This window comes from Mytilus trossulus, unplaced genomic scaffold (genome assembly GCF_036588685.1).
Source record: "Mytilus trossulus isolate FHL-02 unplaced genomic scaffold, PNRI_Mtr1.1.1.hap1 h1tg000122l__unscaffolded, whole genome shotgun sequence".
Taxonomy (NCBI): domain Eukaryota; kingdom Metazoa; phylum Mollusca; class Bivalvia; order Mytilida; family Mytilidae; genus Mytilus; species Mytilus trossulus.
In genome coordinates this window covers 2,016,189-2,040,927 of record NW_026963298.1, presented here as the reverse complement: position 1 = coordinate 2,040,927, position 24,739 = coordinate 2,016,189, and the positions used below count along the sequence as shown (strand labels likewise).

The following is a 24,739-nucleotide window of genomic DNA, read 5'->3' as shown; positions in this document are numbered from 1 at the left end:
AGTTGGAGTTTATTATGGAGGATTTGTAGAATTATAACATGTATAATGACAATAAGTTGTTTTGCATATAGCACAATATTCTCATGTTTGTAAGTTTTGTGTTTTCTTTAAAAATAATTCATATTTAAACGTTTATCTTACGAAATTTTAATGTAACCATGAGTAGCAATAATTGTTGTACAATTACAGATGTTATATTTCTGTTAAATTTTGACTCCTTCTATAAGAATAGTTGTTTTGTTTTACTTCTTGCAGCTTTATTTTTCAAATGTATAAACGCCTCCTGGAGCAAGATTTTCTCGCTAAATTGAAGACCTGTTGGTGATCTTCTGCTGTTGTATTTTCTATGGTCGGGTTGTTGTCTCCATGACACATTCCCCATTTCCATTTTCGATTTTATTATTTGCAATTCATCATGTTCATCGGACATCTTTTCTCCATCAACCCCTAATCCACCTCTTTTTTAATAACTGTTATTTTCATTCTGGTCAGTGGTCATCATGCTGTCACATGATTATATTGATCAATAATGAAGTATTGCCCACATGTTCATATCTAGTATTAGCCAGAAAAGTGCATTTTTTTTTTTTTATATCACAACGCATTCACAGTGCCAGATATGGACAGATAATTATGTTTCTTCTCTGGTAACCGCTATATAATATTAAAAAGAAACAAAAAACAACTAAAATTAAATTTGATAAAATGAGTTACTTATGACGTTTAAACATTTCGTATTTTAGCGATCATCGATGAGTTTTAGATCGACAAAAAAGTCAAAACCTTGGGAACTTAATTATAAGCCTGGTGTTTTCTAATACTATGTCTTACATTAATATTATCTCTCAAGTGTAATTTGTATTGCTTCTTTCAATCTGGACACACAACTAATGTTAAATGACTAGTATTGATTTTTTTCAAACATTAACAGTCATTAAGTTTGTCTTCTAACGTAAGGACTTAACCGATGAATCAGTTGTATGACTATTGAAGATTTCTCCAACATCAGTAATTAATCAGATGCAATAGATAGCAACGTGTTGCAATCAGTGTAATTGCAAAGTTTATTTCTGTTCTTAAAAAACTTCAAAGGATAAGAAAATAAGATAATAGCATGGAAAATAAAGTAGAAAATTATGAAACTCCGTCAGTAAAAAATAACTACACATTTGCCTTGGAATATGTTTCAAAGAATTATTGTTCGATATTAGTTACCAGTATGAAAATATTGACGACCTTACTCGTTTTGGTCGTTTTGCGTTATACCTGCAAAGTTGATGCAGCTTGGACTGAATTTGTTAGTAAGTAATATAATCAATACATTAATATAGTTGTAATCACTTACATTTTCTTTTTGCAGGATTGAAGGTATCGTTATTATTTAAGCCTTTGCTATGGTTTTGCTTTTGTTTCGATTAAAGTGTCACTGGTCAGTCTTAAATATGCGAAACGAGAGTTTTAAGTGAAATTAAGAATGGAAATACATGTAGGACATGTGTCAAAGAGACAACCACCCGACCATAGAGCATACAACAGCCCAAGGCCAGCAATGGGTCTTCAAAGTAACCGGAGTTGCCCTTCAGCTAGCCCCTAAATATTTGTAGTGTAAAGATATTACCAGACGCTCTTATGGTTTCTTCCACGAGATTAATGTGTGTCGTACAGCTCTGTAGAATGTTATGTAAATAACGGGTCGTGGAGGCAATATTTATCTAATTTTATATTATGCTAAATGCACGTTTGGTATAACAAAGTCAAATGTCTGGTTAATTGTATGTCTATATCGGTGGCAGTTTGACATGAAGTGCAAATAATCCTTTTTTACTCATTTACACATGCAAACTGTCATAATTATTGTTCTATTAAATTTAGTTTTTTATTAAATGTATAAAACCTCACTTCAAATTTATCATATCTTATTAACATTCTATTTTATATTACTATTCATTTCAATTAAATGTCTAAAACTTGGCTTTAAATGTATTATATTTAATTAACATTGAATTAAATATTATATTTCAATTGAATCTTTGAATGTTTATAAAACCGTGTTTTTCAATGTATCATTTTAATTAACATTCTTTCGATAGATACAATTTCTATGTTAGACTGTGCAAGGCGTTGCAATTGCCCTTTTATGTAACAAGATAAATATCGTTTATGTTTAGGTAGGTTATGTTTAGTTAAAAAGGACAACAAATCCAAAGTACTATGTTTACACTGTCAATCAAATAAATATAATGTGACGATTTTACAACGAAACTGTATTATTGTATAACAGTGATTAAGGTAGATAGGATGTCTTTTCTTATCTTGGAATTTGAAATACCAGTAAATACGGTCTAGATTTTTAGTTATACAATTATTATTCTTCTGTTTAGAAAAAAACCAACTCTAACGTTGAATTCAATTATTCTTTAGTGTTTTATGTTTTGTTTTCAGTGATATTCTTTGTCTGTTTGTCTTTTTTTTTTTGGCCATGGCAATGTCAGATAATTTTCGATCTATGAGTTTGAATGTCTCTCTGTGTAAAAATCAACTATATTACTTATCTAAGCTCGATATTTGGTATTACATTAAGTAATAAGTTCGGCTATTGATTTTGTAGATGTAAAATATGAGATGGATGACCTCCAATTATATGAGTAACACTGTCGTGGTAAGTGGATTATCAAGTAGAGTTATTGTATATTTCTTTGATTTAAAAAGATATGATATGAGTGTCAATGACACATTTTCTATCCAATTCAGTGTTTGTAAAAGTAAACCATTAAAGGTCAAAGTATTGTCTTAAACACGAAGCATTGACTGACACCGACAAGCAAGCTATATAGGGCACCAACAATGACAATTATAAAATAAGCTTTGGATTTCAACTATTTTGGCCACGAGCATCACTGAAGGGACATGTTTTGTCGAAATGCGCATCTGGTGCAAGAAAATTGGTACCGTTAATTTTATAACACAATTTAAACAGATAAAAACTGTTTTTTTTAATAAATGAAAAATACATCAACCACTGAACATCAGCCTGCGTGTTTAAACGTTTTAATATGTTTCAACCTTCATTATTATATAATATATAACATATTTATAAAAACGAATATGAGGTATAATTGCCATTAAAACAACTTTCCACACAAGACAAAAATAACTCAAAATTGTATATTGTATATTTCTTAAATATATTTCTTGATGTAATAATCAATTGGTATTTACACCAGAAATATAGCGTCATAATGTTTATAAAAAAACACTTAAAAATTTCGATACGACGTGCTTCCAAAACGAAAAAAAACCCAATTGATGTGAGTTTTTATGATGTTGCAAACAGAAAACCAGTGCTTTTGTTTCTCGTATTAAAACTAATATTTGTTTAAATAAAGATGTTCTGTAGACACATTTGTGATAAACAATGTTTAAAATGTTTAATTGTGATACGACAAAGTTACGTGATATGTTTGACTAAACCATATTCAAATCTTTTTGATTTCAGAAATTCACCCATACGACATGATCGAATTAGATCAAGAACTTTCTGTATCTTATGACATAAAACTAAAATAGTTTTCCCTGTTTCATTTCTTGCATTGCAAGATAGATCTTAACTAGTACTTCTTTAACCATTAAACATGCGGTCAGTTATGCACTGTTCTATTGCATGTCAAACACATATTTGATATCTATTCCAACGTATTCGGCTTAGGCTATGACTACCACATTCTGTCTGATAATTATGTATAGCAAATAACTGTGAACATTTCTGAACGGTACATTTATTATTATTCTGTTAAAATATATCCCAAATAATTAAAATTGAAAAATTTCACAGAAATGTAAATAGAAGAGTTTTATGCTCCTGACCTGTTTTTTTGTCCGTTTACGTCTCTAAAATGCTGCTTTGGATATGACTTGCCATTTATTTTGTCCGTTTTTAATGGGTTATTTGCAGTTCCATTGTACAGTTTAATTGAATTAAACATATATTGAGTTGTACTTGATGAAGTCATTTTAACATCAATGTATTTCTTATTATCGGTTAAGAGCGTTCAATTATTTAAACACTAACTGAAGATATAAGAAGATGTGTTACTAATGTCAATGAGACAACTCTCAGCCCAAGTAATTTTTGTTAAAAGTAAATCATTATAGAATGTACTGTCTTCAACACTGACACCAAACAGCGTGGTATAAAGGGCCCAAACGATATCTAGTGTAAAGCCTGTAAAGTAGAAAAACCAAAAAGACACAAAAAAAAAACCCAGTTATGAACCAAATAAATACACTTCAACAATTAAAATTATCAAAAGGTATTCATTATGTAAATGAGTATTCGTGCGCTCCTTTAAACTATGTATTGAAACTATATTGATCGGCATTACGTGTCCAGTGAAAAATGTTTAGCCTTATTACACATTCAATTAAACGTATTGTGTCAGTGCATTATACGATATAAAGAGCTTAAATTGGCATAGGATCATGTTCAAGATAAAACGAGCGAATCAAACCAAAGACATTGTTATGTCCATAAGATGAAAAACTGCAAATATCTTAATAAAGCAACAACAACAGAAAACAACACTATACAAAGCAAAACATGCACAAACATGATTGAGCAGGGTCAGGTGCTCCGGAAGGGTAACATGTAGCAGAGACTGATATAACATTGTGAATTTGTAAGGACTTTATTTAGTATTTAGATATTTTATTTATCATGTCACACCCGTTTTTTTTTTTTTTTTACACTATTTTTGAATAAATGATCTTCAAGTGATACAGCTTGTTTTTAACTTTATTTTTATATGGAAACCAAAGAGCCATAATCATTTCCCCTCTCTTGTTTAAACAATATATGTACATAAAATGGACAACTTGCATTGCTTTAAACGTTGGACTCAGGTCACTACCAAAGGCAACAACCGGCTCATCCTTAATATAAACAAACAAACAAAAAGTCCAAAACACAACCAGAAAACTTGTATCACACATTGTCAAAAAAAGGGGACTTAAGATACTAGAGGGACATTCAAACTCATACATCGAAAAAAAGATGACAACGTCATGGAAAAGAAAAAAAGACGACATCTCAACTTAGTAAAGACACAATATATGGCTCCGTTAACATGGTTAAGTAAGTGTTGTGTGTTAAAAAATGCGGGAAAGATAATTGTTGTGTGTAGAAGATCTATCCAGCCCTCTCCGTTCTTTCTTATTAACTCATTGTTTGAGATCCACTACCACAACGAAGACCATTACCCTAACGAAATAAACATGACAAATAAATATCACTGATTGGGTATACATCATTATGTTGATGCACTATTCAACAGACTGATGTTTTATTTAAAAGACGACTTGCTTACAAGACACTTTTAAACTAATTCTTTCGAGAGTGAACTTAAATTCAAATATATTTGTCTACCATTTATATATAGTGTACAAAACTAAGCCTATAGACTCTTAATGAATTAAAATATTGAAAGGATATGTTCACCATACCCTTACTTTTGATCTCAGTTCTGTTATAGATAATGCATATTTTAAGGTTTTCTTGTCGTAGAACACACCGTGGGGTGTTCTACGACAAGAAAAACCTTAAAATATGCATTATCTGACTTATATACCGTCAAAATATATTAACTTTATAAAGATTTGTAAAATTTAGTATCCTTTTTTACCGACAACACTAAAGTGGGATATTCCTTTCTAATGCGTTCAGGTTGTAATACGCCCTGCGGCTCATTTAAAATGTGTAATAAAACTCACTAAATAATTTAGATATAAACCTTTTAAAAATTGTTATCCATACGCAATAAAAATATTACTGTAACTGCATGAAGTAAGACACAAATGTATTGTTACCATCCGATAACGGTATATGACAAATATGAGACACATTGTAAGTTATTTATTGTATCACTTAGCTTATGGAAAAGGGGGAGGGGTTATGTTTTTTCGTTTCGTTTTGTTATGTTATTTCTATCGCGGAAAAGTTGTTATTTATTTAACCATTTTACTTGAATCGAATGAAAAATTCAGAAAGATTGTCTTTCGAAAAGCAATACATTTTATTAAAAGATAATCAGGATAAAATTATATCCCCTCCGCACCCGACCCTTTCGTGCGTTATGTTAATGTTATTCAATAGAATATAAGATTATTTTATTAGTTGATCATTTGATAGAGTAAAAGGTATACATAAATTTTAAAAAGTTACGAACTGACACGAAGACGAATATAAATACATGTAGGTCACAGTATGATTTCCTATTCAGTGTGTATCGGTCTGAACAGGCATGCCACTGGACGTTTAAGCAATCAACCTATTCAGATTTTCAAAATCTTACACATGTTAAATCTGGATTTATTTTATGAAAGTCTACCTTAAAATGTATCTGAACTATATGATAATGTTTCTTTATTATAGCGATAAATCAACAAAACTTCTCGTTATTTGTTTCTAAAATTTAATTGCGGATCTACAATGACGGTTTCTTTTACAACTATGAACTTTAGAACATAAATTTCCAAATCGGCAACAAAAAACTATTAGACGAATAAAATTTTGAAGTAAATCATAGATTGCATGTTTATCAAGGAAAATAATGACCTTACACAGGCGTACATATACCATTGAAACATGGTATCGTCCGGGTTGATTCTGAAAAAGAATGACCTGACGTTCTGAAAGAAAATAACTCCATATAGGTATATAAAGATGGTGTTAGTTGTGGACGTTAGGTAAATTCACCAACATGTGTCTATAAGTCAAGGTAACCTTAGATTTGTTGGTATGAATTGTACCTGGAATGGACAATACCTTTGATACAGGGACATTTTCAAAATAAAAAGTAGGGACAGGTAGTGTCACTATACCCAACTTTTGATTTCAGTTCCGAACATTCGTGAAACTACCCAACGGGTCCACTTGATTTCAGCAACTTTGATTAACTTTTCATGAATTTACATAATTATGGAAGTTAACCCATCTGGTTCTCTATGACTTATGTTTGTACCTAAAATGATAACATGTTTTGCTGCATGAATTGTTACATGAATCAAATAATAGAGAGGGTATGGTAAAAATATGCCATCTTTTGTAAATCTGTTAAGGGCGTTTTTAAAATGTCGCTAGCTGTGTCTTTAATTCTAAGCAACGGTTATAGGCAACTGAAATCATTTGTCCTTATAATGGTCAAAAGCTTTGCCGAAAGAACCCTTTATATGAGACAAAATTGAAAGAGCCTTACCTCAACTTTGAACCTAAGTTATAGACGGTTCGTATGTATTTAGGTCTATATATATTGATTAGTTTGATATCTTTTGTTGTTAGTGCATATACATTCTTTGGCGTAATTCCTTTTTTATGAATTAAAGTGTGGTTCGGATAAGGTCGACATACCTTTACATTTGACTTCAGTTGCATATGATCCGAGATTTACCCACTCTGGTCATCTAATTCGTTCAAACGATGTTGAGTCGTTTCATGTTAAGCCAGTGTGGACAAACCATTTGCGGCATTGTCATTTTAATGACAACAAATATTATAAGGGATAGTAACACGTCCCAATGCAAAACTTTTAAACTCAGTTGAAGGTCATCCATGACTCTATCGGTTCAGACAACCTGATACAATTGGCTGTCGTGTGAACCTCGTACGGACACACGCTGTGCCGTATAGACTCTTTGTGAATTGAAACATCAAAGGGATAGGATCACCAAACCCCAACTTTTTATGATTTTGTTAGTTTTTATCTTGATTAGAATTGTTAACTTGAATTTAATGGCTTAACATTGATACAGCATACAGGAAGGTTAACATTATATTTAACAAACTCATACAAAGTCGGGATTTTTTGTGATATGATGTAGGGTTTTGTTTTTTCCTAAATTTATCTTTGAAACAATCTTTTTTCACGGAAAATATTTGAGAAAACTTTGAAATTGAGAACCCGTTATCGATCCGTGTATTATACGCTTTGGCTAATGCCAAAGTATATATATTGTCTTATCAGATGTTAATGATGTCTCTGTATACAAATTTTAACAAAAGACGTCAAAGATACAGATGAAACATTCACATTCATAAATCTACAATTGACTATCAGAACAATACTTTAACAAAAAAGAATTGACAAATGACAATTAATAGCATACAAAATACAACATGTAATTCTTGTTTGTTATATCAGTAAAATCTTACTTGTTGCATATTAATTTTCTTTAACTCTGTTCCTTCGGGACAGTCAAAATCCGTTTCTCTGCGCTAACATTATCAAGAAAGGTCAAAATTATAATTCGATGAACTTTGTTCATGCTGAAAAGTCAACAGCCGTGTTACTGATGAACTTTATTCTCTTACAGAAGTATTATCAGTGATATGTTGCAAATGTTATTAGAAATTTAAGGATTTCATAAAAGATAATCAGTTTGTTATACCTGTTTTTGTATAATACCTTATGTTAATAACAGAAGTTCTTCAAATTAATAATGACCACAGTGAGTTATTGTTATCTAAACGTTCGTTTCTATTTTTGTTACATGTCGTTTGGTTTTTGTTGCTCTTTAGTGTTTCTGTTGTTTCGTTGTTTTCCTGTTAAAGTTGATGTGTTTACCTCGGTTTCAGTTTCTAACCCAGTTCTGTTTTCTCTCAATAGATTTTTTTACTTTTAAAAAGCGGTATACAACTGTTATACGAAATCATCAAAAATATTCAGATGTTTTTTTTGATTCCGCAACACACATTAGTTCCTTCTAAAGTACGTTTGATGCATCGAGTGTAAAGTAGGAGAGTTTACATTATTACTCCGAACTACACCTTACTGATGTTAGAACAGCAAGCCCTCGGCTTGGCTCGTCCTGTAATCTTACGACGGAGAGTTTACCTCCGTACAACCAACTATTGATCGATTTCAAAATATTTGTTATGTTTTGTTTATGCTATTTAAACGAATATCTGATGGACATCCTGCGTGTTTGATGGGGTGTCACTCTTTATATTTCAGCCAATTACATGTATAGATAGCATGCTTAACAATGTGTATAAATAGTCCAGATCACTGACTTATCGTTACATTTAAGTTGAAATACTCGAACTATCTTGTAGTACTTTACTGGTATTCAATATTTGTGTATTCATTATGGGAATGTACGCAAACTGTTCATTGTCTTAATCTCAAATAAATATATTTGTCAAATATGCAAATGAAATATACGATATACAAAACAAACGAATCATTGATTGATATTAATTTTAAAACACAAATTATTGTAAATTCTGGTGATAAGTTATTTAAAGCATAGCAATTTAAAATCTGCGCTGTTGATTCAGTGAACTAAAACAACCAAATAAACCAAGGGTTGGATATAATCAATTCAAACGGTTTGGCAATACTTTCAGAAGTATCTAGTTTCCTAACCTTGCTTGTATTCAATATGATCGTTTTTTCTCTGGCTTCTATCAAGAATGGTGTAGGAATAATGTTCAGCCCACAGTACCAGTGTACAGATTAAGCCACCTTTGACATCGTGCACTGGTGGCAAGTACTATAGTATTTCAACAGTATCACGTGTTCACATATCGGCCAATGAAATGTCATTCTTCTTCTCAGTCATCTTATTTTTTAACCTGTGCGACATGTAAACACTAGTTTTTTCCCTTTTACTGATTTTGACATACTTACCGGTAACTTTACTACGAAATGTCATTCTTTAAAGTAATCATACGTATAGATTAATAATAAACAATATATGAGTTGACAAAAAAGTAAACCCCCGATTTTCGTCGGTTATCTCTTGTTATGTTTCTTTTTCTGAGGTAAATACTAAATTTTATTCCTTGTATCTATCATAAGTTTATTCAAATACTTTTAACTTAAAATGCTGAAATTACTAGTATACAAGCACATCATCCGAATCATTGCACTCTATACTGTTGACCTGGTTTTCATGCTAGTAAGGTTTATGGTAAGCATATGTACCCCCTCCCCCGGCAAACCAACAATACAAATTTCATAGTGCATCATACATTTTGAAGTCTGATATGCCTGATTTTATTCAAAATAACTGCATTACATTTACGTTAAATTTTCTAATCGTAAAACTATATTTTGACCTTTGTATTCTTTAATCCTTATTTATCGTTTCTATATCTACGAGACTGTTTTCCTTGAAAAGTTTGAGATAGTGCGGTAAGTTTGTATCAAAACACGTGTATTTATAGATTATCGTTGATCATCTCAACGATATTGATTTTCTCGCTTGAGCCGGGACGTCGAAAGCGAGAAAGGCAATCGAGTTGAGATGACCAATGATAATCTGTTTATCGCTATTTTGCCTATGACGACGTTGTCAATTTCAGGTCAATTTCGTACGCAATGCCACGTGCCTGTTAAGGTTCTAGCGATAATGTTCCATCTCGAGCGAGTAGCATCAAATGAAAAATTATCACAAAAAAAAAATCAAAGGAAAAATGCACAAAATAGCGATAATGATCGTTATGATATCGTTCTTTGTGTGATTGTTTTTAGCGATAGTCTACTCATATCTGTAAAAAGGTTTTCTTTTTAATATTCAACTTGTTTTTATCCTATTTTCTTATTAAGTACCAATTCATCGTTAGATTGTTTCCCCTCTGATTACGTCTGTTTCTAATTTTTCTTGCCGCTTAAACAGATGAGGAAGACGTTTCAATTACCATACGAACTTCAATAATGATAAAAAATAAAGCATAGTCATGATATAGCAAAATATAAAACCAGAAAAAACAGTGAACAACATTATTAAAAAAAATACGTTTGACTTGTACAGACTTGCAACATCTAGACATTGAGTGTCCTCTAAGTTTGTTTTCTTTTGGCATTTTGTTAAATTTGTTAAGATACGATTGGCATCAAACACGATGCACAAATATAATTACTGTCCGACAACTGTTAGATCAGGATATGTACCAATGATAAAAGGCAAACATTTCGAACGAGGAATCAATACTTCTGTCAACTCGCCATATATTCTCGGTTTTAATGAACCTGATCACCTGAAAACAATCAAATCTAACAGTAGCACAAGATTCCGTCATGTAGAAAGAATTAGAAAAAAAACCATGCTGCAGGGAAAACATTGGTAAGCAACATTTTTTACAACATTATTTTGTCACAAAATTGCAAAGTTAACCATGTGGCAGTCCATATTTATAAATGTAATGCACCTACAATCATGACAAGACTTCAACAATTTGCCTAACTGAGTTTGCCTGTCCTCTTACTTCATCAGCTAATGATCAGCTTCGATTGATGAGCGAGCCACTCCGCTTTTATAGTCTGCGCCGTATGTTTTTTGAAATGCATGGTTCACTTGATTATATATTAAACATTACATAGCATTTACGTCTCCGAACACTGCCTCCTGAGAAGTAATTACATATGTCAATAAAATAAACGTATAGGAACATTTATGTATTTACAATGCATTCAATAAAAAAACGTGTAACATACACTTCAAGTCAGGGATATGGCAGTTATTTCACTAGTACTCTGATTAATGGTGTTTTTTTCTTGGTTTTAGTATGTTACTTCAATTTATTTTAGATTAATCGAATTATGACCATTCAAACAGAGATGTACTACTTTCGTGTTTATCTATGAGCCTGGACAAGAAGCTATTCATACATCAAAATAAGCTTTTAAAGTTCAGATTTATTTTATGTTTATGTTATCCTTTTATTTGAACACTTTTGTTTAATCAACATTTTCTACTTACATGTCTTACATGTAGGAAAATGCATGTACCAAGGAAAATGACAGTTTGATGTTATTTGATGTTTTGTTTTTGCCATTTGATCGGTTTGACTTTTCTCCAGTATTTTATGTTTTTGTTAAAACAGAGTTTTCCGGTTTTTTTTTATTTACAAACTATAAGTTAACTCCTTTAACATACTTAAATATTTAAAGAATTGAATGCACTATTACATGTATTCCGTTATTTATAAGTTGATTAAGTTAATTATGGTATGAAGAAGCCCCTACTCTTTACATGTTAATGTCAGAAGCCCCTACTCTGTACATGTTAATGTCAGAAGGCTTTACTCTATACATGTTAATGTCAGAAGCCCCTACTCTTTACATGTTAATGTCAGAAGCCCCTACTCTGTACATGTTAATGTCAGAAGGCTTTACTCTATACATGTTAATGTCAGAAGCCCCTAATCTTTACATGTTAATGTCAGAAGCCCCTACTCTGTACATGTTAATGTCAGAAGCCCCTACTCTGTACATGTTAATGTCAGAAGCCCCTACTCTGTACATGTTAATGTCAGAAGCCCCTACTCTGTACATGTTAATGTCGGAAGCCCCTACTCTTTATATGTTAATGTCAGAAGCCCCATCTCTTTACATGTTAATGTCAGAAGCCCCTACTCTGTACATGTTAATGTCAGAAGCCCCTACTCTGTACATGTTAATGTCAGAAGGCTCTACACATGTATATTTAGAATTAAATCAGTCATCCCAAATTGAACAGGCACTTTCGATTGGTGGATACATCAAGTTCGCTTCAGGGCACGCTTGAATAATAGAAGAATATGATTTACAGATTTGTATAAATAGTCTTGCTCACTGTCTTATCATTACATTTAAGTTTAACTATTGGAACTATCTTGTAGTACTTAACTAGTATATTTGTGATTCCATCATGGATATGTACAAACTGGCTATTGTCTTAACCTTAAATAATTAATACGTTCGCCGGAAATGCCTTTAAATATACGAAATATGACACAGATATATTTATCTCTTATATCAGTCATTCAGAAAATGTAAAAAAAGTAATCCACGTTTTTGATGCAAATGGTTGATAAAAGAGGGACGAAAGATACCAAATGGACAGTCAAACTCGTAAATCTTACACAAAATGACAACGCCATGGCTAAAAATGAAAAAGACAAACAAAAAAACAATAGTACACATGACACAACATATAAAACTAAAGAATAAACAACACGAACCCCACCAAAACTAGGGTTGATCTCAGGTGCTCCAGAAGGGTGAGCAGATCCTGCTCCACATGCGGCACCCGTCGTGTTGCTTATGTGATTACAAATCATAACAGTATAATCTTAACAGTATAATCATAACAGTATAATCATAACAGTATAATCTTAACTCTACATGGTTTCTTGTCATTGTTCACTTTATTCAGTGTTACCGGTATCTGGTTTACTAAACCTTCTGGTACTCAATATGATCGCTGTGTCTGGTGCGTCTATCAAGAAGGGTGTAGGAATAATGTTCAGCAAACAATACCAGTGTACAGATGAATCTACCTTTAATAACGTTCACTGGTGGTAAGTAAACAAGTAATTTTAAAAACAGTATCACTTGCTCCACCAGTAGGCTCATCTGTGTGTCATGATGTCTCGTTCTGTTATAAAGCTGATCCCTTTTATGGAATGTCTACCAAATACATAGATTACCTTAGCTGTATTTACAAAACCTGTTTGAATTATATGTCATCAATTATCGTTATTTCTTTAACCTCGTAATCATTTTGCTTTTTCTTTATTTTTTTGTCAATTTTAGTGTCACTGATAAGCCTTTTGTAAACTTTACATTGAGATAAAATAGCTACGATAGTAAAAAAATCGTATGAAATGGATATTTTACGGACGTAAAACGTCCGGTTTTTTTTAGCCGTATAACGTCTGTTTTTTTTCAATTCTTCATTTTTTTTAATCCTTTTCTCTAACCTGTATATCTCATCTAGACTCCAAAACGCAAACAATTTTGAACTGTCAATTCATATGTTGTAGTTCAATTGCCAATAAGACAATTTATACACTAATAACCTATGAAGAAACACGAGGTCTTCTTATCACCTTCGTCAATGAGCAAACAAACAACATAGGAAGCTATACGAGGCCTCGGCTTCAGTTAGTTATATTAGGTACTTCGATAGAGAATCACTGGAATCCCATACATGAGTCAAAGACCTGCAGGTTACTATAGGCTTTTTAACATTAAGTAAAACTTCATAACGTACAGTCAATAACTTGCACACATTTTGACGAAATGAATACCAATTCATATTAGAAAGGTAGATACCTGATTTATGTATAAAACAATCAACAAAAAACGAAAAACAATATACAATGTACTAAATAAAGGCAACAGTAGTATACCGCTGTTCAAAACTCATAAATCCATGGACAGAAAACAAAATCGGGGTAACAAACTAAAACCGATGGAAACGCATTAAATATATAAGGAAACTCGTGACTAAGGACATGTACACATAGTCATCTATGTTTAAATTTACATTTTGTTATTGCTTTCAGGTATGACTGGCATCAAACACCCAATTTGATTCACGGATATTATCACTGTCCAACAACCGTTAGATCTGGATATGTACCGATGGTAAACGGCCAACAGTTTGAAAGAGGAATCAATATATCTGTAAACTCGCAATTCCTTCTCGGGTTTAATGAGCCTGATCATAAAGTACAAGCAAATCTTACAGCAACTGAAGCTTCTGTTATGTGGAAAGAAGTAGAAAAACATGCTGCAGGGAAAACATTGGTAAGTCCGGCTGTTACTGATATCAACTGGTTACAACAATTTTTTCAGCATTGCAACAATTGCAGAGTTGACCACGTGGCAGTACATATTTATAAATGTAATGCACACCAAATCATGGCATACCTTAAACAAACATGGGATAGATTCCACAAACCAATCTGGCTTACTGAATTTGCCTGCCCTCATACTACATCAGCTAATGAACAGCTTCGATTGATGAGAGAGCTACTTCCACTTTTGGAGTCTGCGCCGTATGTTTTTCGCTATGCCTGGTTTACTAGTAGATGGGTCTTCCAAAGTCATACATTTGTAGATGGTTCAACAAGTCTGATGAAAGAAAACTCAGCAGAACTCTCAGCACTTGGACATTACTACAATAATTTTATGTTACTAAATAAAAACAATTCTTATGAAATTTGGATGTAACAATATTTTTCATAAAAAGCTAAAAGTTGCAGTCAAATCCACAGTTGACCAGGCGTAACTAAGGAGGGACCCGTCATTTTGAATTGATGAATCAACAATTATTCGATTACTACTATATAATCGAAAATAAAACAATACCTACCTCAAATTCGCTGTTTAATGTAATTTTATCTGAATTTGAAGCGTACAGGTAACGTAATAACCTCCAGTTTGTAAGTTTTCATTTGTATGACGTCACGTTTAACATGACGTCTTTGTGCCAAAATCATTCATGCAGTTTCGCGGATTTTTTTTTATTTGACAAAACTAGACATTTTTTCAAGTTTTATCGTATTTTTTCTTTTCGTAATGCATTAGAATCGGAATAACAGTACTGTAGTTAAAGAGTTACGACCGTCAATTTTGATTTGACAGTCGCAAATCTCCGTTTTACTGTCTCCGCTACGCGTCGCCAGTATAACCCATTAATTTTTCAATTGGAAGAAACACATTTAAAACTGCATTTGCGACCGTCAAATCTACAATTGACGGTGGCAACTCTCCAACTACAGTATTGTTATTCCTTAAATGAGTTTCTTCCAATTGAAAAATTAAAGGGTTATATTTTTATATCTGATTTTAGGCAACCTTAATAGACATAATGGGATCATGTGATCCTAATTGACACCAGCCAGTAAAAACTGTATTAACATACATCACATTTTTGCGCATGTTCCAAATAGGGAGCCTATGTTCTTTGTGAGTCTTGTGTGATTTTTACTTATTGTTCATTTATATATTTTGGAGTTTAGTATTACTTCCATAATCACTGTTATAGTACACATTTTGATTAGTGGCCAGCTGAAGCATGACTGCGGGTTTGGAATTGTATCGCTATATAGAAGACCCTTTGGTGTTCTATGGTCGGTTTGTTTTCTCTTTGACACATTTCCTATTTGTAGTCTCATTTTCAAACATACATTGTCTAGGATAATTTTACGCAAACAAAAATGTGTAGTTAATAATACAAACTTATCATCAAAGACGTGCATATTGTCTCCATCTACTCATCAATGACGTCAATTTCATAATGACTTCACTAACAAAAGAAACGATTTCGTCGGTGAGAGAACAAACCATGTAATAGACAAATTAAAATAGCCAAATATTTATCTCCAAGAAAAATTCAAAACGAAAAGACCGTATCATGTGTTAAAGCTAAACACATGAACGAATAAAGAACAACTATGGTTATTCTGACTTTGTACTGGCATTGCCTTTAACTTGATTGTTAAGAATGTTCAACTCCCGTGTGTATGTCTGTCGCATTTAATTGCACTTTTTAGACAGTGGATTTTTATCAATTGAAATGAAAGGTTGCAAAAAAAATCAACTCAGCGGTTTGCGTTAATTCCAAGTCAGATCAAAGTCCTAGGCCTGCACCAAAGAACAAAAACAAATAACAAGTAAACTAAAGTCAAATAAAAAGAAAATACATGTAGTTACTCAGGACTATTATTATTTGTAAATTATATACGTTGACACTGATTATTTATTATTCGAAATGAACTCTGGCTCATAAATTGATCGCTCATACATCGACGACGTAGCAGCTTTACGCTATATAATATGGTATGTGTTATTGTGAATATCAACTCCATTCGCGGTTAAATTCGGGATACTGCTCCCAAGTTCAGGACAGTTTATTACTTTGAAATTGAAATCTGTTAATAATTGAGGACATGAAGGACTTTTGAATTGTCAACATCATATCTGTATCAAATGTTACTTGTTTGTACGTGTGATTCCCCGAATAGGTATTGATTAAAGTTCTTTGATAAGACCCTCGTAGTAAGAGGATTTACTCACAACAACATAATTGTGTGATTTGTTCTGAGGAACAACACCATATTTGTCGTAAAAACCTCAGACATTTATCAACCTCTTTGTCTATAAACACTATCCCGGTTTGAAAAGTACCTATTTCGATACAATAAACACACCGCACCTTATTACATGTATTCATAACATATAGCACGAAACAAAATCAATGCACACACATGTATGCATATACAATGACATTGTATGCATTTAAAACAAAATATATCCTCTCATTGTTGATATTTTTGGTCGGTTTAAGATTATAACATGTACCTACATTTTGTTTTCGCTTAATTGTATGACTTTTGTCTATAAGCCCAGAAAAAAACCCCACATAACTATTCATTAAAGATTAACATTGTTTTCGTAATGTCGTTATAAAGAAAGTAATCATTGCATCTTAATTTATTGATCACTGAAGACTTCTCAATGACAATACATTAGAGCCATTTCTCTAAATGTTTTCAATACTACTGTGTTGATTGAATTATATTATACATCAAGTAATTGAATACGTCTCCAGCTGTGAAAAAATGTGCATGTATATTCTTATGTAAAAGTATTTCCTCATGAAACGCTCAGCCAAATTTGCAATATAAAATAAATGAGTTATCCTTTATTTATCGGTAAGGCTCGGTACGGCAGATACAACAATTTAAAGTTAAGTTAGGGCGAGTTATGTTAGTTCGTCAGATGTTGAAAAAGCTCTAATAGAAATAACCCATACGATTATAATGTTATATGTTTATTGTTATTCTGGGGTTCACATGTAAGTGGCGATCTATTATATTCTCTATGCGTTTCTCTGTTATACGTGCACTTGTTTTTGTTTGTATTATGTTCTTGTCATGAAGTGTTGAGAGAGAGAGAGAGAGAGAGAGAGAGAGAGAGAGAGAGAGAGAGAGAGAGAGAGAGAGAGAGAGAGAGAGAGAGAGATAAAAGAAGAGAGAGAGAGATAGAGAAAGCGTGAGCACAAACAGATTATCGTCCTTTGACAACTAGACAAAACAACTTAACATAGAGCACCAACCTATTGCAACAAGATCACACATAAATATTTCGCATCAATACCATCTTATTGTAGTTTTATACATATCTCATTTGAAACTATTACAGCATTTCAGGCTGTTATTACTAAACAAATGAATTACATAAAAAGGACAACTTTAACGAGGGAATGTAAAAATTGTAATTTTCATAAAAAAATAAAATCACAAAAAAAAATAAATTCCGAGATAATTCAAAACTGAAAATCTCATAGACATCTAATAAATTCACAACAACTGTCATAATACCGACATCTCTGTGTACAAAATGGTGGATTAAGTCCGGTTTTATAGCTTGCAAAAACATCTCACTTGTTTGAAGTAACAAGAGGGACGAAAGATACCAGAGGGACAGTCAAACTCATGAAATACACTGACACGACATGGCTAAAAAGAACAGGACAACCAGACAAACAATAGTACACATGACACACTATAGAAAACTAAAGAATAAACAATACGAACCCCACACCAATCTAGGGGGATCTCAGGGGCTCCGGAATAGTAAGCAGATCCTGTTCAACATATTCAACCCGTCGTGTTGCTTATGAGATAACACATCCGGTAAATTGTTTAATTCAGTAGGTCACACATATGAAAGGGAAGTGGATTGTAGTTATGACGTAAGAAACAAATCAGAAACATTATTTGAAAAAGTTATTCCATAACGGCCAACCAAATCATGATGGCGTATGTAAAATTTACGAAGAGACGATTTCCACTTCACCATTTCGAACTCTTGGTTTAAAAGTTTCCTTGTGAGCAACAACCCTCTATCAAGAAAATTTTGATAGCTTGACAATGGCAAAAATTATATAAAACTAACAATAACGTGTGAACAAAACAAACAGAAATAATAGGTACAAATATCAAAACTGGGGTGCTTGAGAGAAATTTGTTCATCAAAGATTAATTTATCCACAGTATATGCCATTTGTTTCTCTCAAGCACCCCAGTTTTGATATTTGTACCTATTATTTCTGTTTGTTTTGTTCACACGTTATTGTTAGTTTTATGTGGCTTTCATTGGTACAGGTGAACCACGAAATTAAACGTTCAACAAAAAACATATGTTCAAGGTGTGTATGCAAACTTCAGCACAACCAGGAAATTCACGAACATGCAGGTTTTTCTCAATCCACGAAAATTGTTACCAACGATAATAAATGAAGCCACAGTAGACAAAGCACATGTACGAAGATGTAAGAGGGAAATTACAGAATGGTAATTCTCGAAACATCCTCCAACTTTTTGATGATGACCAATGACAAATTAGATCACCTAATATGTATGATACATATTTGATACATGAGGATCATGATAATTATTATCATATTTGTTCTCTATATGAAATGCACTCTGTTGATTGTATATTTTTTAATAACATATACGTGCACGCCTCGATTTGTATTTGTTTCATACTATAAATTAATTTAATATTTCAAGCCATACGGTTATTGAATGTGAATGTTGCACATGATCTCTGTTTGAATCGAATAAGTTTTTCAAATATGATTTTGTGTAATAGTTTTAACTGTGTTTTTTTTTGCAACTTTGTTTTTTTTGTCGGTGTCTTTTTTGCAAAGTTCCGTCAGATTGAATTAAAATAGTATGTATTCGTATACTTTACGTTACCGACATGTACCGTAGTACAATGGCAAACTAAAATTCATATTTTGATACGATTCAGCAAATTCAAAGTTGAAATCGTGCAGGAATGATGTCGTTTCCAATGTCATACTTTTCAGCCAATCACAAACAAGATATTCGACAGTTATAATACAATATAGACCACGTTCTTATCAGTACATTCAAGTTTATTGGTATTACCGTGTTATATCACTACACAGACATTTGGATTCTGTGTTTGTGTTTCAATTATGGGTATGTACAAAACATTCAAATTGATAAAATTAAAATTGTCAAAGTGCTTTGATACTTATTTTCGAAAAATAACATGAATAAGGATAAATGTTTTCGTTGATATTTTATTTTATGATTTTGCAATGGTTTTATATAGGCCAAACAAATATGAATATCGTTCAACGATAATTGATATGAGACAAAAACTCCACGAATAATCATGATAATGGTAGCCAACAATTATTAATGAGTACTTTATGAAGTATAAAACACACTGAAATGACAATTGATCTTAATTTTACAGAAGAGGGTTTGTTTTATTTGTTGGTGCAAAATAGTTAAAAGTATAATTTAACGTCTTAATTTTCATAAAATTGTTTAACACCAGCCCAATGAAATTAATGCAGTGTTAATTTCAAATCGATTAACCTGTTTGTTTCTAATATTTCAGTGTTGGTAGTGTATAGTTCTTTATGTTTAATTATACTTCATATCATCAACTTTACTGATGCATCTAACAAGAAAGGTGTGGGAATAATGAGGAGCAAACATTACCGGTGTTCAGATGAATCCACCTTTAATAACGTTCATTGGTGGTAAGCATATAGGTTTCTAAATAATATCGTGCGTTAACAACGAAGTTATTCTTTTAAGAGTTTAGTTCAAATCGATTAACCTTTTTGTTTCTAATATTTCAGTGTTGGTAGTCTCTATTTCTTTATGTTTAATTGTTCTAAACGTCATCGACCTGACTAATGCATCTAACAAGAAAGGTGTGGGAATTGTGTGAAGCGAAAATTTACCGGTGTTCAGATGAATCCACCTTTAATAACGTTCATTGGTGGTAAGCATATAGGTATCTGCAACATATCATGTGTTAACATGGTAGTCCTAAAATTTAAATTCGTTAGATTATTTCATAGTGTTTACATCTTATAACGGACAATCTAAACTTCAAATAAAACATGCTATCTGTATAGGTAATAACGAGACAAAAAATCGGCTTTTCGCCATTCGAAATTGCATGGACAAACGAAACAAATGGCAATATTCTGCTTAAAACACAAACACATATTGCTTTATATCTTACGTAATGGTAGGTGGTAATGTTGCATGTATGATGCTACCGATGTACAGGTAAAAGTTGTGACGTGATTATACAACACACAATATAGGTATTATTTGAAAATATTGTAACATCACCAAGCATTCATATTATCACTCATATCAACATATGTACAATTCCACTTAATGAAAGAAAAAATGTGGTATGCATTTATTGCGTAGCATAACTGTTTAATGTATAAACAAAATGAAAACCACATCATTATCATACAATCATGTACTTCCATGTATAATAAATAGTACTATAAAACGCTGCATACATTTCAAGAAAAGTTGAAATTGTTATTATCATTTTTTTAATAATGATACAAAACTTTTTACGAAAGTTTGTCAAATCGATCGAGCAACAAAAAACACATACTCATAAGTCTCAAATCTGAGTAAGATCATTTAATGAATAGGAATCTGACTCGAGATGTATACTTTCACCTAAATGCAATTTTTCTTTATTCTTGTTTTTATTGTTCTCAATTCCTTATACTTTCGCAAGCTCATTATTCTCTTATTTTAGTTTATTATTCTCTATTCTGTTCAAACTCTCATGAAAATAAGTGCACAAACCAAGCAATAAATAAAAAGGAGAATGGAAATAAGGAATATGTCAAAGAGACAACAAACCAAGCAATAATTTGTCCCCAGCGCTGCAAGAAAATCCCGCCAAAGTTTATTCCTAGTTCATTGTTTTGAGTTCCGTTATCTATTTTAGGTACGACTGGCAACAATCACCTGATCGTATGCACCTTCGCCACCGTTGTCCGTTAAACGTTAGATCCGGGTATGTTCCAATGGTAAATGGCAAAAATTTTGAAAGAGGAATCAATGTATCTGCCAATACACAATACCTACTTGGATTCAATGAGCCTGACCACCCTGAACAGGGAAATTTAACAGCAGCGCAAGCGTCGGTAATGTGGAAAGAATTGGAAAAACATGCCGCAGGGAAAATCTTGGTAAGTCCTGCAGTAACCAGTCTTGACTGGTTGCAACAGTTTTTTCAGCATTGTCACAATTGCAGAGTTGACCACATAGCAGTACATCTTTATAGATGCGAAGCACACCAAATCATGGCTTTTGTAAAGCAAGCATGGGATAGATTCCATAAACCAATATGGCTGACCGAATTTGCTTGTCCACATACTACATCCGAAAATGATCAGCTTCGTATGATGAGAGAGATTCTTCCACTTTTGGAGTCTGCACCATATGTATTTCGTTATGCATGGTTTGCTAGTAGATGGTTGAAACATGTAAGTGATGGCGCTTGGGTAGATATATCAGCATCTCTGATTAAAGAAAATACTTCAGAACTTTCAGCACTTGGACATTATTATAATAACTTTATGCATTAAAATTGAAATCAATAGTTTTTAATTAGCTCTAATTATATCACCCATTTCTTCCTTCTTAATATTAAGTTTATCAAGTTTTAGGTATATTATAGATAATACATGTTTATACTGATAAAAAAAAATACATCAGTTGTTAATTTCTCATTTGTGATATATTTGGATACATGTATGTAGTAGCAATCGATACCATTTTATACAATGCAAACTTTATAAAAGCTAACAACTACATTTGCAGCACATTATTTAATCTTACAATAAGTGTGTTTTTGATGAAAACATAACATTTCCTTTCATAACGTCCAATTAAGCGCTCACCAAGTAAAAATTCAATTAAAATTCAATCGGTTTTCTTTTTGGGAGACTCCACTAAAATCAGTTTGTAATTGGTCAGAGTTAATTTATGTTTTTATATAGACGGTCAAATTCACTTAATTGATCTGACTTTGAAGGTGGTTAATCAAAAACACATAAGTGATAATTAGTTCAATAAAATGCAAGTGAAAGATACAAGCCGGACATACAAACTCAAATGTCAACAATAAACATACGACACCGTGGTTAAAAAAGAAAAAAGACCTATGGACAAAAAGAAGTTGACAAACACAACATGGAAAGTAAAGACTGAGCAACACAAATCCCACACAAAACTAGGGGGGATATCAGGTATTCTGGACGGGGAAGCAATCCTGCTCTAATGTGACAAAAGAGGGACGAAAGATACCAAAGGGACAGTCAAACTGCACATGTATGAGTCAAGCGACCAGTACAATGGTCACAATCTCCAGGAAGTCATAACAAAATACATCAAAGGGTTACGGTTTATCAAATAATGCATATTTTTAGATCAGTCTTCAATTTTACCTTTCCTGACATGTTTATAATATTGTGATTAAGAACTGGGTAAAACAGTAAATATACGTTTCTCTTATTCTTATCTTGGCTTGTTGATTATTTGTATTTAATCAAGGTTTGATTTGTTTAATCTCAATTCTTTATTCGTCAAAAATCGGTTATAACTTTTTAGTGTACTTCTGAATTTCCTTTGGTGACGGCATGAAAAAAGGCGACCATGTCTGATGGTGTCACATAGAAAGAACACATATTTTTTGCAGATCATTTCAAAAAGAGTAATACGTTTGCCGGCATACTGTTTTAAAATCATAATATAAACATTTTCCACATCTAAACATCGTGTAATTCGATATTTATTCAACTTCGACAGTTTAATTAAAAACATTTAAAATGCTCGGCGATTTTCGAGTTTCAAATTTGACAGTTTAACTGTCTCGAGTGAATAACTATAGTATTACAGTCGTGCAATGGTAGAATGAAGGAATTACAGTACTATAGTTGAAGACTTGCCAAATTCAATTGTCGATTTGACGGTCGCAAATACATTTTCACTGACGACGCGTAGCGGAGACACTAAAACGAACATTTGCGACCGTCCAATAAAAATAGACGATTGAAACTCTTCAACTAAGGTACTGTTATTACACAACGAAATAATATGTTAGAGCTTGAATGTTAAATTTGACATACAAACGAATTCCGCAACTCTTTATGAATGATTTTGGTGTAAAGACGTCGTACTTAAACATGACGTCATACACAAAAAAACTTACAACCTGGAGGTTATAACGTTACCTCTTCGATTAAAATTCGAATACAATCGCATTAAAAAGACGAATTTCAGGTAGGTGTAGTATTATTTTCGATAATATTAGAGTAAACGAATATTCTTTAATCTAATCAGTTCAAAATGGTGGGTCCCTCCTTAGTTACACCTGTTCCTTGGTGGATTTGACGGTAACTTTCAGCCAAACAAAAAAAAGTTACATAACAATTACATATGAACCAATATTCATACATAGAATAGAGGCAAACGATACTAAAAAGACATTTAAAATTAGAAATCGATGTCAAGTCAAACCAAACGACCAACAACAATAAACAAACACCCAACATAAAAGCCTAAAAACCGTGAAACATCAACCCTAGACGAAATTAGGGGTTATCTCAAATTCTCCAAATGAAAAAAAAAAACAAATCGTTCGCCACATTTGGTACCCGTCGTGTCACATATCTTGTCATAATTTGATATACATGATAATGGTATAAAAACTTAAGATCTATTCGAAGTAAAATTTTCTACATTATCGGGCACTATTATATCACTTCACTAGAGGTGTCAGGAATGGTCATGTCTGCAAGAAATGACAATTAAGCACCTTCATTTTTTGACGTTGTTGTTTTTTGACATAGTATGACATCTTCCTCATTTCTGTTCTTTATTTTCCCCTCTTGTGCAAAAGCACTAGACATATGTGTTCCTGAGGCCTGGATTCAACTTGCCCTTTCGAAGGTATACTAAGTCAACAAAATAACCCCAAAACAAATTGTGATACATGCATATTAAAAGCTAATTAAAAAAATGTCTGACAAATCATAAAGACTAGAGGTTCCGACAGGTGCAAAACGCGGCGGAATAAAAAAT

The 24,739-nt window shown here is 32.4% G+C and overlaps 1 protein-coding gene across 1 annotated transcript; it reads left to right on the top strand.

Moving 5' to 3' along the window:
- The first annotated feature begins 13,194 nt into the window (after positions 1–13,194).
- LOC134700090 (uncharacterized) lies at positions 13,195–22,242 on the top strand. Its single transcript, XM_063561460.1, has 5 exons — positions 13,195–13,339; positions 14,330–14,959; positions 19,004–19,107; positions 20,220–20,364; positions 21,600–22,242. The coding sequence occupies exons 1-5, from the start codon at positions 13,236–13,238 to the stop codon at positions 22,240–22,242; spliced, it is 1,626 nt and encodes a 541-aa protein (XP_063417530.1). The 5' UTR covers positions 13,195–13,235.
- Positions 22,243–24,739: the final 2,497 nt, after the last annotated feature.